The 16446-nt window shown below is 42.0% G+C and overlaps 3 protein-coding genes across 6 annotated transcripts; 1 reads left to right on the top strand and 2 right to left on the bottom strand.

The window, feature by feature from the left end:
* Positions 1-107: 107 nt before the first annotated feature.
* On the top strand, positions 108-6353 carry orc3 (origin recognition complex, subunit 3). Of its 4 annotated transcripts, none has more exons than XM_035167845.2 (20): positions 108-246; positions 353-404; positions 910-1007; positions 1176-1314; positions 1418-1522; positions 2016-2182; positions 2265-2404; positions 2540-2699; positions 3131-3244; positions 3367-3500; positions 3721-3784; positions 3883-3999; positions 4144-4223; positions 4495-4628; positions 4747-4841; positions 4947-5044; positions 5136-5277; positions 5433-5549; positions 5767-5846; positions 6127-6353. In XM_035167845.2, the coding sequence occupies exons 1-20, from the start codon at positions 223-225 to the stop codon at positions 6230-6232; spliced, it is 2166 nt and encodes a 721-aa protein (XP_035023736.2). In that variant the 5' UTR covers positions 108-222; the 3' UTR covers positions 6233-6353. The 4 variants fall into 4 exon arrangements, with proteins under 4 accessions (XP_035023736.2, XP_035023734.2, XP_035023735.2 ...); XM_035167843.2 differs by having other exon boundaries at positions 4744-4841; XM_035167844.2 differs by lacking the exon at positions 3721-3784 and having other exon boundaries at positions 3816-3999.
* A 369-nt stretch (positions 6354-6722) lies between these two features.
* LOC118116286 (akirin-2) lies at positions 6723-9601 on the bottom strand. Its single transcript, XM_035167847.2, has 6 exons — positions 9367-9601; positions 8832-9005; positions 8532-8675; positions 8269-8418; positions 7496-7567; positions 6723-7336 (listed from the first exon to the last, which is right to left on the bottom strand). The coding sequence occupies exons 2-6, from the start codon at positions 9001-9003 to the stop codon at positions 7326-7328; spliced, it is 549 nt and encodes a 182-aa protein (XP_035023738.1). The 5' UTR covers positions 9004-9005; positions 9367-9601; the 3' UTR covers positions 6723-7325.
* A 1941-nt stretch (positions 9602-11542) lies between these two features.
* Positions 11543-14795, bottom strand: LOC118116538 (cannabinoid receptor type 1B-like). The gene is made up of 2 exons (XM_035168284.2): positions 14540-14795; positions 11543-13831 (listed from the first exon to the last, which is right to left on the bottom strand). Exon 2 carries the CDS (start codon positions 13753-13755, stop codon positions 12340-12342), a length of 1416 nt encoding a protein of 471 aa, XP_035024175.2. The 5' UTR covers positions 13756-13831; positions 14540-14795; the 3' UTR covers positions 11543-12339.
* Between the last annotated feature and the right edge of the window lie 1651 nt (positions 14796-16446).

Raw genomic sequence — 16446 nt, 5'->3', positions numbered from 1 at the left:
TCAACATGCATAAGACCGTAACTTTACTTTATCATGAGCAACAACTTAAGAATTGAGGATGAAGTCAAACTTACGAACACACCGGAACAGCCGTTTACAGCTGAACACAACCTCTTCCGGCTACGTCACGTTGGCGGGATGTGGTAGCTGCAGTCATTTTAAATCCACATTTTCTTTCCACTAAACTTCCAGCGTTGAACTCTGATTTAAAACGGTCCTGACATGTCGACTTCATCTGTGTCGAAGGTAAAGTCCCCTTCTAAAGTTACAAGTCACGTAAACATGGCGTCATAGTTCGTCTGTGTGTTGTTGTTGTTGCTGTTGACTCACGTTGTGGCCGCTGACGTTTCAGGGCTGTTTTGTTTTCAAACCAAGTGCGAAGAAGAAGAAGCAGCTGAGTTTAGGTGAGTTCTGCTCAGATCTGTAAGAAGTTGTCTTTGACACGTGACTGCAATAAACATAACTCGTATGATCACATGTCACTTTGGTTTTACACTCACATCCTCACACTCAATAGTTTCCTATTTTATTTATATTGATGTATATATTCTATGTTCTCTTTGTATCTTTATATGTTAGTAGTGTATCTCATATTTATTTTATTTATATTGAGCTCTACATTTTATTTTCTGTTTTGTTTGTCTTTATATAGTAGTATTGTATTTAATATTTATTTTATTTATAATGGGCTCTATTTGATTTATTTTTCCTTTTCATTTTATTAAAAAGAATAGTATAGTATTTGATTTTTTTATTTATATATATTGAGCTGGATTTTATTTCTTTTTCTTTTTATTATGTTTAATGTACAATAGTGTTCTTTTCCATGTACCACTGACTCTGTGTTAACTTACATCTGACAAATAATCCTTGAAACTTATTTTCCTGTTTGCCTTGTTTTCTCCTCAGAGGACCATTTCACTGACGGCTGTGAAGGGGCAGAAAACAGTGAAGTACGATTCAAACTCTGTCAGCTTCTGTGGGAGCAAATCAAAACAGACACAGAGGTAAAAATATATCATCATCACATTAGCACTATGTCATTTTAGAAGAACAACAAGATACATTTTAAAACACTTTGCACTGTTGAACAGATTTTGAACTTACTGCTGGATTCAGTAAGTGGATTGAAGTAAGAACACTATATTCACCATATTTTCTTTCCTGCACGTAAGGTCTTACAGGATGAACTCAACAGGAAAGTCCTGGACAGTTTGTTGGACCTAACCAGGAAATGCTCTTCCACTCGTCAACACAGTGACTGGGCGTCGAAGATGAGAGCCAGTGAGATACCCACTGCAGCTCTAGTCCTTGGTACACAGACGTTTGCTGACCCTATATTCATCATCCTTTCTCTTTGCCTTTGAGGGGTTAATACATTTAGTCTGACTCGCTTTTCCTACCTTGTTCTCCGCAGGTGTGAACGTCCCAGATCATGACATGACCTTCCAGAGTCTGTCGGAGCAGCTCCAGCAGTCTGTCACCCCTCATGTGGCCTCGGTCCAGGCCAAGGAGTGTGGAAGTAAGAGCCTCCATTTAAAAACTAAGAAACTGTTTGTTTCGATACCTCCGCCAAGGAGATTTGTTTTCACCCCTCTCTGTTTGTTTGTTGCTTGGTTTGTATGTTTGAAAGCTTTATTACACAATAACAATTAAACAGATTTCCATGAAACTCTGTGGAAGGATGTGGTGAGCTTCAGGGAAGAACACGTTAAATTTTTACGCAGATCCGGGTCATAGGAGTGGATCCAGGAATTCACTTTCTTTAAAATTGTGAGATGTGGTGTTTTTGTCTTTTTCACCATTTTCCCAGGAAATAATAAATGGATCTTAGTGAAAGAATCAGGCATATTCAGGTGACTGTTTGATTTAATTCAGACTGTTGGGCCTTGGCGGGGGTACGTGCTCTACTGAAAGCCATTCTCGATTGTTTGAATCATCTTAGTCTTGGTTGTGTCATTACTCCTGTGACAGTTTGAGCTTTCAAGTTTATATTTCCTGCTTCATCATTTCAGCATTGAAGCATTTGATGAAGAGGGTGCTGGAGAAGTTAACGGGCACAGATGTGGCCGTAGATGATGAGGAGGAAGAGGAGGAGGCTGAGCAGACGAGTGCTCCGCTCCACAAGAGCGCCCACTGCTCCCTCAGTACACTCTGCGACTGGTACAACACAAAAACAAAGGTGAGAATGGAAGGTGTAGCTTGATACAAATTAAGTTTGTTCAGCTGATATTTAAAGAGAAATATGTTTATATCTCTGTCAGAAATCCAGCGGTGGTACTCCTGGAAAAAAGCGAAGTTCTCCAGCCAAAGATGAGCAACAACAGCCTCCTGTCGTAATTATTTTTAAAGACTTGGAGGCTTTCAATCCAAGGGTTCTTCAAAACTTCATCCTGATCTGCAGGTAACCAGGAACTCCTGAGTTGAACCAACTCTTTACATGCGATTTGATCATTGACTTATTAAGTTCCTAAACAAATCCGCTTTTGCAGCCGCCTAAAGAATCTTCATTAAGTCGACTCTTTTCTCTATTCCGCAGTCTGTACATCGAACGTCTGCCGCTGATGTTCATCTTCGGCATCGCCACGTCCCCCAGCACCATCCAGCACATGTTGCCTCACTCTGTGTCCTCCCTGCTGTGCATAGAGCTCTTCCAGTCCCTGTCCTGCACCCAGCATCTGGCCACAGTCATAGACAAGGTACGTTTTTCACTGAGGGTCAGAATGTTGATCAACCAGCAAACCTTGCAGCTCAGCTCCTTCTTCACCACAACGGTCCGATACAACGTCCATATTATTGTTGACGCCACCGCACTGACCCGCCTGTCCATCTCACGCACCAACTTCCCTTCACCCGTCAACAAGTATTTCCTTTGTTAATAAACAGGCGATGAATAAATAATGGATGTTCCATGTAAAGTTATCCATAAAAAAACATTTTTTAAGCATGTGTTACAAAGGTATCGTAATATTTAAGACTGTATATATTTTTCTTTTGGTTGCTTTTTATTGTGAATCTTTTTTCCATGTCCCCCAAAACGTACAGTTTTTCAAATGTTTTAATAAATATATTACTAGATTATTTGATTTAAATGTATATTATATAATTGTTTTGTCTTGTCTGTTTCCAGTTGATCCTGACACATCAGTTCCCGTTTAAGCTCAATGGCAAAGTGATGCAGGTGCTGATCAGCATTTTCCTCTACCACGATTTCTCAGTGAGAAACTTCATCAAGGGTGTTCAGGTACAGAGATGCTCCTTAATGCTTTATCAGTCTTCCCTGTGCTTTTGTCGCCTCGTCTGAAGATCTCATTCAGAAGTGCATTGTGTGTGTGTGTGTGTGTGTGTGTGTGTGACTTTGTGCAGCTGGCTCTGCTGGAGCACTTTCACTCGCAGCCTCTGAGCGTTTTGTGCTGTAAGAAGAAGGAGGCTCTTCTGAACGTGATGCAGCTCAGTCTCCGCGACTTGGAGAGGATCAGGCAGCTGCCGTCGTTCAAGAGGTACAAACCCAATTTTTATTTCACCTGTGTGCAAAGATTTATTTCTTTGTTTCTATGTAGAATTGAAAATGTTTCAATATCAAAATTGATTTAGAATTTTGTGAACACTCGGATAACTTCAAATTATATCATGATGTAATAAAGTTTAATATTGTGTTGTTTGTTTCATGGTTTGCTTTTCACCTTTTCAAATTAAAACAGACTTAACATTTTTTCCCAGGTATGTAGAGAGGCAGGAACATGAGGAACAGGTTCGTCTGTTGAAGGATGATGGTTATTTAAAGGTACATTATTTGTTTTACCTCTCCTCCTGAGGCACTGGCCAAGAATAATGCAGATATCTGGCCTCAATCGTACACCTCAGCTGACCATCTGTTTTCAGGATGTGTGTCAGAGGCTGATAAAAGACCTTCGCAGCTACCACAAGAACTACTACCCCGTCCTGAGGTGCCTCCACACGCTGGCCTCGTCATTACCTCGCTACCCTCTGGGGAAACAGGCATGAACTCTGAGCTCTTTGTCTAAAACAATATTTAAAAAAACACTTTTAAACCAGCTCTTTTGACTATAACTACGTTTTGCTCTGTTGCTGTGCTGGTGTGTGATTTTTTTTTTTTTCACTGAAGTTGTCTGTGTGCTGCAGATCAGGGAGCTCCATTTAATTTGCCTCGAGAGGAACGTGTGGGAGAATGAAGATTACCAGTCGGCCATGAAGCTTCTGAAGTAAGCCTCCATAATTAATCTGTATGTTACCAAGAAATAGACGTCAGACATTAAAAATATAAATGACAGTAACTGTAGTCACTTAGATTCCTGCCTACTGTTTTAAGATGCTCTATTTTTGATATGTTGTGGTTATTGCACCTCCTGGTGGACAGATTGATGTTTTGTAAAATGGTGTTGAGTCTTTGTTGCTCCCCTGATCAAACTGTAGTGTTCCAACAACATCCCAAGTACCGTTCAGTCCTAAACTTCCTGTGGGTTTTCCTCCCAGGATGCTGGCCAAAGAAGAGCTGATCACGCTGCTCCAGAGGTGTGCAGAGATTCTGCAGCAGGTCAAGTCAAAGGAGATGAAGAACGCTCTTATCCAGCTCGAGGAGTTGCTCGCCAAATTCAAGCAGTTGGACAGTAAGTATTAAAATATGGTTGCATCTTTTCTCAATTAATTATTAAAGTTAGTGAAATAGGCAACGGAAATGTTACGTCCCTACTTGCTCATTCTTGTCTTTCGTTTTCATCTTAGCAGCAGCAGCTGTTGAATCTGTCCCTGATGTGGAAGAGAGTTTCACGTCTCCAGTGAAAAACCTTCAAAAGAAAACAGATCTCTTCCAGCTGCAGAAGGTAACTCATCTGTATTTTGAAGGGAACTTATTAACTTGACTTGTTTTCTCTGAACAAAATCCCCACTCCACTGATATCCAAACTGGATATTGTCGTGTTTTCCAGACGCTGCTGGAGATGAACGAGTCTCGGAGATCCAAGAAACTCAGTCCGTTTGAGGTTCTACGCAATGAAGCCATCGATTTTATCGATGGCCTAGTGAAGTAAGACAGATCAGTTTCTTGCTCCACTGAAAGTTTGATTGAATTTAATACGATCAAATAAAAATATTCCAAACATCTCTCTCCCACCCAGGAGTCACCTGTCTCCCCCAGAGTCTCAGACCCTGAACGAAGTCTGCTACTACAGCTCGTCTGCCACTGTGAGACGGCACCTCAACGCTACACCTCGCACCTCCATTCAGGCTGCTCTCAACAGCCCCTACTATTACATCCAGGTACAACTCAAGAGGGACTGGAGGTTACACATGCAGGACTGAAGCTAACTACAAAAAATAGTTTTATATGTTTGTGTGTGTGTGTGTGTGTGTGATACATGCTTTGGAAAAACCTCAAAATGTTAAGACATCTTAACTCTTGACTTTCCTTTCAGAATGACAACCTGAAGACGGAGGACGGGTCGGTCTCTAATGCTGCTCCTGATATCTGCATCGCTTACAAGCTGCACCTGGAGTGCGGCAGACTCATCAACCTCTTTGATTGGCTAGAAGTGAGTTTGTATTTTAAATCATTATTTTGTAGGCTGATTGAAAGTAACTTAACTTGTTAACAGGGCAACAAACCTCTGTAAAGATACATAACTTTGTTTGTAACCCTTCAACCGTACCTTTTGTTTTTCTGTCTTAATTGATCCTGACAACTGATGTGTCACCTTATTGATCTGAAGATAAGACATTGGACATGTGCATGAACGTGTTTGTTTTCAGGCTTACGCCACCGTGGTTTCTGCAGCGGAGGGTAACGAACCAGATTCTGAAGATTTTGGGAAAGTGGATCAAGTCAAACAGTATCCTTCCATCATGTTTCCTCTAGTTGCATACTTGCTTAATGTTTAATTCGTTGGGTGAAATGAACATAAGGCAAACGACATTACCAAGTCTTGTTGTGTCTGTGCAACTATAAAATGTAAACAGTGATTGTGATGAAGACAGACACTGAGGTAACTGTCAATACCATTTGCTCTACATATAACACGTCAGTTCACATGTTGTAGTTCAGGATTTATCAACACAGGCTGTAGTTTAGTCCACTTTTCAGAAACCTTTGTTCCTCATCTTCGTCTCCAGCGCTCGTTTCATCCAAGCCGTATCGGAACTGGAATTTCTGGGCTTCATTAAATCCACCAAGCAGAAGACGGACCATGTGGCTCGACTCACCTGGGGGGGCTGCTGACCACTGAAAGAAGACCTGATCGTCTGTGGAGGCTGTCTCCATTTGCTATAGCGCTTATCAAGTGGGAGTTGGATCTATATTTCATAATGTTTTTTTCTACTAATAAAAAATATGAAGTGAATGTCTATGAATACTTGTATTAACAACTTTGAGAGAACAAACTAAGAAAATACTTTTATATCTTAGGATGCAGATCTCTAATATCTGGTGCTGTGTTCCAGAAAAGGGAATGTAGTTCCATCTTATCTGAAAATTACAACTTCTAAGTCCCAATTTTCCACCTTTAAGTGGCCACAAAACTCCATCATACTAGAGGAAATTTGAATTCAGCATTTCCTCATTTTGCAGGAGGCACAGCTTAGATACGCGTTTATAGTGAACAGTTAATTGGAAAACTGATATTTGCGATCAGGGAGTTTTTTTCATACAATGCAGTGATATTACATGAGGGGACGAGCTTTTTTGTCCTTCATGCACAAATACGATTCTCAACTCTTAAAAGATTTATTGTTTTTTTCCCAATAAGTACATTGGTTTCAAAATGATACCAGCAAAACAAAAGTCAAAATAAATAAAACACTGGTAGGGAGAGGAAAAAAAAAGAAACTTGCCCACATTATTCTCAATTTAAAAAGCAATGAACAGAGGACGAACTGCAAACATTCTCCCTGTTCAGCTGTGTTTCTTCCACTTCCTTTCAGATTGACCAGCAAACCTTGTTTTAAACTCTGCGCTCCTTTATCGTATTTACATGTAACAAAGAGAAACAAGTGACAAAGCCTGGAATGCTGGGAATCATTACAAAAGTGAGATAACTGTAGATACGTACAGCAGGAGGAACATAGGCCACTGGTAGAGATAGGGTCCATTCAGTTACATTAGGACCTAGTTGCTTACAACAGAGTGGTAACAACAACAGCTTCATATAAACCTTTGCCCAAAGACAGAAATATGGCACAGTAAGAAAAGTTTGATTTAAACTAGCTAAACTGAATCTCTTACAATGATGAGCATTTTTTTCGTTCTTTCTTGAAATATCACATGACAGCTTGCAGCAAGAGGAGGCTGCCTTGCAGACGTTTCTGTGTCCCACTCAGGAAACATCTGGAGCAGAGGGAGATCAAACAAAACCACAGAAAAACCACACTTGTTACTTTAAAACTTCAGAAAGACGGCGCTCACACTGAGATCCAACACTTTGACACGTTAAGTCATTACATGAAACACGAGCGTGTAAACACTGATGCAATGAAAACTACTCACAGCTCGCAGGTTGCTCCCCGAATCGTCGCATTAACTGATCGTGTGTGAACTTCACAAAGGTGTCATATTGTTCTGAAATCCACAGGAAAATCAACATGTTAAGACTTCAACACAACTTCCATTATTGAAATAGGTTTTCAATCTTTACATTTTCTCAGAAACGAATTTAAAAAGAGACCCCTACACCAATCACTCGTCTTATCAATCAATGCTAATTTGAAAAAAGTTTTATGAGGCAATGAACAGGAAGTTATTTCATCCCGAAGCGTAGCTTAGTGCAACAGTGTCCTGCTGAATTAGTTACTAGCAAATAACATCACGGCCCAGTACTGTTGATATAACTGCTCAGTTATTCAACCTCATTGACAATTTTCATAGATATCTGATACTTTTATAATGACATAAATATTTGTTTGTTACTGCTCGTATTGACAGTATGTCTAGATTTAATGCATTTTTACAACCTGTCAGGCAATTGACAGTCACTGGTTTAACATATGAATTTGGGTTTTGGTAACTTTGACAGTCATCATTTTATATAGATTATATATTGAATTTTGTTTACTTACATCTGTGACTACATCATATTTTAAATTAACTCCCCTCTGGAGCTCACTAGCAGGTGTAGGAGACAGAGGAAGTGCTCCTGTTATTAATTGTCTTTATGAAAAACTTAATTAACATCCACTAACTTAACTATGAGGAAGTAAAACTAAGTGTGTTTCCTTATAACCGGGTTTCTTTTTCTGTCTTCTTACTCTGAACATACAAACCTGCCAGTTTTGAGGTCATGGTCTCCTCGTATTCTTCCCGCACCTTCTCTTCCCTTTCTTTCAGCAGGCGTTCACAGATCATCCCAACTTGTCTGAGGGTGAATAACGGCTGTTCTTTTCTAGTGGGAGAAACACCTCCGGAGGACGTTCCTGCACGGATCGAGCAAAGACCTAAGAATCACTATGTGCGTAGCGGTTGTGATTGAGTCAATACATGTCACAGTAACCGTGTCAGCTATAGGCATGGTGTCAAACCAGCTAACCTGGCATGCTGGAAACATTCATAGTAGACGACTGGGGTGGGGACTCTGGAGAATAGCAGCACTCCGACTGTTGGTAGCCTCCATCTAGATGCTTCCTCTTTTGAATGCGTTTGTACTCCTGCTTGATGCTGTTGAGGATTTGTTCTGGAAGGACAGACGGACACAATCAACAACACAAGTCCATCAGCAAAGACAATGGAGGATTCACATTATCACAGAGGAGCACAGCTGCCTTCTGGTTAGTTGTGGTGAGGCTCAACATGTTGCTAATGCCTCTGAACCAGCAGGCCAGCACCATACCTGCACTAAGTCTGGACGATGACTCCCCAAATGGCGAGGGCTCCATGCTAAGATACTTCCTAGGGGACGAGGACGACGGGGCCACGGGGATGCATCTTCGTCGTTTGGGGGAAGCGGGACTCATCAGTGGGTCGAAATCCATGGTCCTCTTCAGGGTGGCTCCACACGCCATGACTTTAGTTTGTTAAAGGGAGGAGGAGGAGGGGGGAAGGAAAGAGGGGGTGCAAAAATACCGAAACAAGACAATAATGAAGTGACGACACGAGTGATGTCGCTGAGCCGATAGCCGCGGCTCTTCTGTATTGTGCTGAGCCAGTTCCAACGTGAATTGTCCCGCGGGGGTCAGATCGTTTCGCGGAGGGAGCGCACGCCAGGGATACTGCGCAGCTCGGGCTTTGGATACCTGCTAGCGGGCTAACGCTAGCCGCGCTCGCTAGCCAACAATCAAAAAGAAAACAAAGCTAACGTTAGCTTTGGCCGCCGCCGCTCGGACCCTGCGCCGCGCTTGCACGTTCGGAATAAAGCCGCTTCTTACCTGTCGCTGGAGGGAGGAGCTGTTCCGTCACACAGCGGCCGGCTATCGGCTTGTTGGGAAAGTTGCGTCCCAAAAGTTGCAGCGAGGAGCCGCCAGCTGCGGGCCGACCGTTGGCTGATAGATAGCGGGGCTAGCTGGAGATAGCGGGGCTAGCTAACACAACTCCTGCTGCTTGTTTTTCATACGAGGCTGTCGGCTTCTCCGCTCCGTGACGTCACGTGTGAAAGGCGCCGCGGTGCACTCTGGGTCATTCAGAGAGAGAGAGTCGAGGGAGGGCAATTAAAGTTCCATGTCGTCATAGAGATTGGGAATTTGTATTTAGTTCATTATATTTATTTATTTACAACAATTTAAATTATTTGCTTTCAGCAGGATCGATGCATTGGGAATAGTAAGTCAAAAATAATGATAATAATAATAATGTGTCCTTATCCCCACAGGAGGGCAGTGTCACACATATTATACTGCTGAACTAGTGTATCTAGATTTATGACACAAAATTATGTAAAGTTGTTAGTACATTCAAATATTTTTATTATTTTAAGGGCCAAAATGTTGTAAAAAGTCTCAGCAACATCCTGCTCATAACTCACCTCAAGAAATATATACCCACATTCATTCAATGTTGCCTCATTGTTGAGAAAACTCAATATACGTATATTTCAACCTATATTTAAATGACACTAAAGTTGTTAAGATTTTTGTAAATTAAAAAATATGTATTTATATTTTTTGAGGCTTAAAACGATGTAAAAACAAAAAATGTAGATGAATTGCACATAACCCGGCTACATCCAGAACCGTAACTCACCTCAAGTGTATTTGAATTTTTTGTTGGGGAAAGCTCAATATACAGAATATTTCCTCCTATACTTCTACGTATGACATCAAATGATGTTCATTTGTCAATTTACGTTTTAAAATGTGCTTAAGACGTTGTGAGTGTAAAAACATGTAGATGAAGTGCATATAACTTGGCTCCTGCTCAAATCTCCCCTCAAGCCAAATGAAACCAACCGAAAATGTGTTTATTTTAATTTAGCTTCATTGATGTGAAACCTATATTTATATGATGATGTTGTTGCCATGTTTGCCACAAAACAGAGAAGTCCTCTCTAGCTGAATTATTAATAACCTGTCAGTAAAACCAGAGCCTTGATACAGGTTCACATGTACACACACCAGTGTTGTGCAAGTTCATACCTCTCATGAACTAGTTCAAAGTTCGGTTCATACAAGTAAACATGAATAGTTCACGTTCATAGTTCACCATTTAAATTCTGAACTAGTCCATAGTTCAGTTCATTTCATAGTTTTAAGGTGGAAAGTGAGAATGAAAGACTTAACTTGTTTTTTAAAGAAAACTTTATCCATCACTACCCCTTGCCTTAAACTGTACTTCATATGTATCAATTCCTAAAAGACATTTTTTTTATTATTGCTAATTTTGCCTGTTTATTTATTCATACCCTGCACGAGTTTGTCTACCTGTTGCTGGGAAATCATACCCTTGAAGGCTGCAGACAATGTGGTTTGGGTCATTTGGGGCTGTTGGCAGGGGGTCTTGGTCTTTTTTTGACTTTCAGTTACTTGGAGATAACTTTTTAGGCTAGCTGGATGCTTCAGCTCCACATGCCGTTTTAAATTAGATGCGGAAATAATAATAAGGTGCATCGGATGTAGTCGCTGAGTCTGCGTCTCTGCTTTCACTTGCCATTTTTATATGAGACCGAGAGCTGTTGTCTTGGAATACGTTGCTTGTTTGGACTACATGTTTGTGCGATGAATCATGGGTAACGTAGTGCGAAGTCGAGTTAGTTGGTTTAGGTTAGGCTACATCGCGGAAATGTTACGGGCACTGAGCAACGACATGGTGCAAGCATTCGATTTGGACAGCGTCTCTCCTCAGGAGAAGGAAAACACTCCGTAACGTTTTAGCTAGACCTCAGATAATATGAACGTGTTCACCGTTCAAATTCATTATTTGTCATTAAGTTGCGTTCAGTTCATCGTTCTCATAAAAATGAACGTGTTCAATGAACGCGTTCATGCACAACACTGACACACACACACACACACACACTTTTAAACCTTGTAGAGAAAGAAATACACATCTCTTATCAATGAAATCAGCTGCAGGCGCTGATGTGCTGGTTTGTCATTTTTCACGTTTTTTTATTTAAAAGAACCAGGTATGCTGAAAACACATGATAAAAATAGACAAATATATATACGGAACTCATGTTTTGGCTTATACACAGCTTTAAGGAACACAATGGCACAACGGATGCCTCAGAAGAACATGGCAGTGAAGCTTTGCACAAAATGTTTTATAAGCACGAGTAACAAGCAGCTATGTAACATTCCCAAATCACTGCTGACTGAAGTTCTGTTTTGATCAAGAAGACATTTACATTTCAAAGTGTGACTCCATATTTTTTGCCCTGCTAAGCACAGTAAAGAAAATAAATAAAGTAAAACTCAATAGAATGCTAAGTTTCACAATATCATGGTCTCACAAATTCATCAGTAGTTGATTTCAAATCACTAATGAGATGCTCATCTTACTTAGTTACAAGCTATCGTTCAAAAACGGACACCTTGAATGGGGGTGGACACAGTTTCAGTTTGCATTACTGCCACAATATTGCTGCGAAAGTACAAAAATGAAATTACAAATTCTAGCTTTAAGTTGAAATCTGTAAAAGAAAGTCAAACTACAATAAAGATGACAAAACATGTTGTTGGGAATACGACCAAACGATCAAGTTGGCCTTTTTCTCAGACTTGTGCGACCTAACAAACCATGTCTTGATAGTAAAGACAGAGGAGAACAGTGTTGTGTTAATATCACAGATCTAAAGTCTGTTTCTCGTGTTTTGGCACATTTCACAGTCACAGAGTCGTGCACTGGAGGGTCGGGGCTGTTCTACACCATCATCATTTCACAGTTGTGGCAGAGCCGCTCGTCTCTCAAACAGCCTCCGCAGTGTGAGGCTCAGTCACTCCAGAAACCGTAACCCGGGCTACTTTCACTTGGGTGTTTCCGCCTTTCCCCGCCCCGCCTGCTGTGCCTCTCACACTCCTGCTGTTCCAGTCGCTCTCAGCGCTGTTGTCCAGGGGCTGTGTTGCTCCGCGGCACATATGGCAGATGTTGAGGAAGGCCCTGCGCAGGTCCTTGCTCCTCATGGCGTAGATCACAGGGTTGATGGTGGAGTTGAGCAGGCACAGCATGCTGCAAAAGGCAAACACGGTCTTGATGAAGTCGTTCACCTTCCCAAAGAGGTCGTAGACCATGATGGCGAGCAACGGGCCCCAGCAGATGATGAGGGCCACCAGGATCAGAACCAGGGTTTTGGCCAGGCGGAGGTCCATGCGGGCCTGCTCGGGCCTCACTGTCTGAACTTTAGTCCCCTCTGCCATGTAGACAATCACACTCCTCTGGGAGCTGCGGCTCAGCATGCGGACGGCGTGGTGGTGGGACTTCCAGAGGATGAACATGTAGGCGTAGATGATGAACAGCAGCAAGACGGTCGTCATGCCGATCCAGAACATCAGGTACTTCTGGTCGATGAGAGGGAAGATGTCCGAGCAGACGGAGTTGAGTTGCTTGCAGTTCCAGCCCAGCAGCGGCAGCAGTGAGAAGACAATGGAGATCGTCCACATCACACTGAAGGCAACGACTGCTTTAGTCTTTGTGACGATGCGCTTGTACGCCATGGGCCTGTGGATGGATATGTATCGGTCGATTGCGGTGAGAAACAAACTTCCTACAGAGGCGGTGAAGGAGGCGATGACCCCGGCCAGCTTGAAGAGGAAGATATTGCGGCTGTCCTTCCTGTGGAGCACATGGAAATCCAGGAAGCTGTAGACAAAAATGATGCTTCCTATCAGATCAGCCACAGCCAGACTGGCTATGAAGTGGTAGGAAGGCCGCGACCGAAGCGTCTGAGAGTGCAGGATCACGCACAGCACAATGAGGTTCTCCAGCACCGTGAACGTGCCCAGGGTGAGTGCCAAGATGGCGACGGCGAGCTGCTGACCAGGAGTCAAAATCATAAAGCACTCCATGTTGTCGGCAAAGTCCTCCCCACACGGTGGCGCTCCTCCGCTATCCACAGACGTGCCATTAGCGAGCAAAAGGTCTGACACGTTGGTGGGGAAGATGGGAGAGAGGCTATAGAGGACCTCCTTATTCCCAGGGACAAGTGCAGAGAGCGAGTGGGCGATGGAGGCGGGGAGAGGTTTCTCAAAGTTGGACTTGCTCTTGATCAGGGTCGAGTCGACGGAGGGGTCGTCGTAGCTGGCGTCGTTGGAGCCGAGATACTGGACACCTGTTGTTAACGTGCTGATGGTGGTGCCGGCTATCCTGTGCAAAGCCAACTTCATGGCTGGTCTGTGGCTGCAGAGATGCTCAGTGGAGACGTGTGTGGTCAAACTGCATTAGAGCCAAGCAACTGGACATCTAAGAAGAAGAAAATAAATAAATAAAAACTCTTTCCATGAAAGCTTCAGTCAAAAATAAACACACCGAGTTATATTTAAATATAAAATAATATCAGATTACTTTGAGATCCATTAATATTCACTGATGATAGATACGGTGGAGGATGGATTTGTTGCTGGCAGACAGGAGGGGAATCTGTGTATCAACCAGCTGACTCCAGAGCAGATGCATCCCAGACAATAGTGGGAAAGTGAACAGTTGATGACAAACCTGTGCAGCCTCAGGGGAAATCACTGCATTAAGTATGTAGGACAGCCAGGGCTTTCTTATTAATTAAAGTAGGTCATTAAGCATTAAGCTTTTAATTCAATAATCATTGGAATAATGAAGCATCAAGGGAGAAACTAAACAGAGGGAGTACATACAGTCTGCCCAATGATCCATTTAATTATGATATTAATTAATGAATAAACTGTTTACTGGGGCTGGGGGTTTGGAACGAGATGTTTTATTTTGAAGATGACAACAGCGTTGTCTCCCAATTAAACAGCTGAAGGATGAAATACGTTTAAGTTTGAAACACAAATACAATATCTCTCATGTTTCCTCTGTTGACAACCAAAAGCTTTACGCACAATCTGGGCCAACAACCAATGAAAAACCGAGGCAAAAAATACAAAAAGAGACACCGAGTGAAAAGTAGTGATGATTAAATAACAGACGTACCTTGACTTCCTCAGTACGAACATCGATCCACGACGCGAAGAAAAGCAGTTAAACTGAGAGTAAAACCAGTGGGATGTTGTCTCCCAGTTGTCAGTCCCAGTGTCTCCAACAAAACTCCAGCAGCTACACTTGTTGTTCAGAGGATTTTCAGGAGGAATCATCAGCTGTTGACAAAGCAGATATTGTCAATGTCAACTACACTGAAGCAGAAAGGCAGCCGGTGCGTGTGTGTGTGAGTGTGTGAGTGCGTGTGAGCGGGCGGTTATAAGGCTTTGTGCGCCTGTTGGTCACGTGGTCTGAGGTGTTGAAGCGCAGGAGAAAGCTGAGCATCGTCCACACCTATTTATGTATTCATTTATTTATTTATTCATGTATTTATTCGTAGGTGAACAGAACAGATGCTGCAATTGAAAAAAAACTAATAACAATAATAACATATATATGTAATAATAACATGTGTGTGTATGTATGTCTATATGGCATATACGCAGCATATATAGCTATTATTATAGATTTTATTTTACTACACATGAAAACATATGAATATATTATAATTAATTTGTCAACACTATTATTTATATAACTATTTCTTCTTCTTATTAATATTATTGCAATATAAAATCACTATATTGAATGCATATTACTTATTATGCAGGATGATAGATATGAATCTCTCCCTCTCTCTCTCTCTCTCTCTCTCTCTCTCTCTCTCTCTCTCTCTCTCTCGCTCTCTCTGTATATATATAAGTATATACATACATATTAAATCTCCCTCCCTCCTGCTGTGTCTTCCTCCAGCTCGGGTTCTGGGAGTTTGAGGGTTCTTTGCTGTATCTCAGCTGTTCCTAGGACTGGGCTCTTCTGGACAGAGGCTTCAGAGGCTCCCAGTTTGGGGGTCACACCGCTCCTCATGAATTAAGTAAAAGATATGAATGCTATTCTCATATTGATAATGAGGTAAAACATAGGTCCATATATTGGTGCCATTTTAAAGTGTGACTAAAAGTCCACCCTGAATATCCTCCACTAATCCTCTATTTATTTACTGCAGCACACGTACACACACTATGTGGAGTGAGTCCTGTTCTCATCCTCCGCAGCTGCGCAATTATTTCCACTACGCTCTCCCACAGGGGCCGTCTCCCAAATTACATGTATCTTGTTGTGGAAAATACATGACATTTGGCGATGCAACATCATGGGAAAACAATGAAAGGCGCCGTGCATAATGCCAGTGCCTCCAAATTTGGCAGAACAGGGGAGGCTGTAGAGTCATCCAACTAATTACTGCGCACTTGTTCTGCTGCACTTGAAGCACGTTCAAAAAGCCATTGATCATTTGTGGCAGAGCAGTACATCCAATGTGTCCTGTTTATGAAGACGTTTACACAGACAGTGTAAATGAGATGTCTCACGCATCATCTGTAATTGATTCAGATTTATGTAAAGTGGCATCTGATTCGCGGCTCTCTGTTTTCTTTTTGATAAAGTTTTAAGAGTGTTGCAATCCACATGCATCACAATGACAGATTTCACCGATGAAGCTGGGTAAAGGCCTCTGTGTGTGACAGCCACTTGTAGAAGTTCAGTTCCCCTGAATCATCTTCCGCCCGTGTGGACCGAGGAGTAAAGGGCGGCTGCTGCTGTTGTTACACGTCCATCTGTCTTCCCTGGTGATTTAGACTGATTGATTTTAGTAGGATTCATGGAAAGCAACACAATGCATCTCATTCACTATTGATCCCTCCCCGTGTACTGTTATTTCAGTGGCTGTTATGAAATCATCACTTGCAGGAGACACAGGCTCTCGTCCTGCAAAAACTGAATCTTTCGAACAATACTGTTACGTTTCGTTGCATATCCAAATAAGTATTTTGTGGATTCAGACAGTCGGAGGGTGTTTTTCG

Source organism: Hippoglossus stenolepis, chromosome 10 (assembly GCF_022539355.2).
Source record: "Hippoglossus stenolepis isolate QCI-W04-F060 chromosome 10, HSTE1.2, whole genome shotgun sequence".
Classification (NCBI taxonomy): domain Eukaryota; kingdom Metazoa; phylum Chordata; class Actinopteri; order Pleuronectiformes; family Pleuronectidae; genus Hippoglossus; species Hippoglossus stenolepis.
Note: the sequence above shows the minus strand (reverse complement) of the source record. Positions and strands in the feature narration are given on the sequence as shown.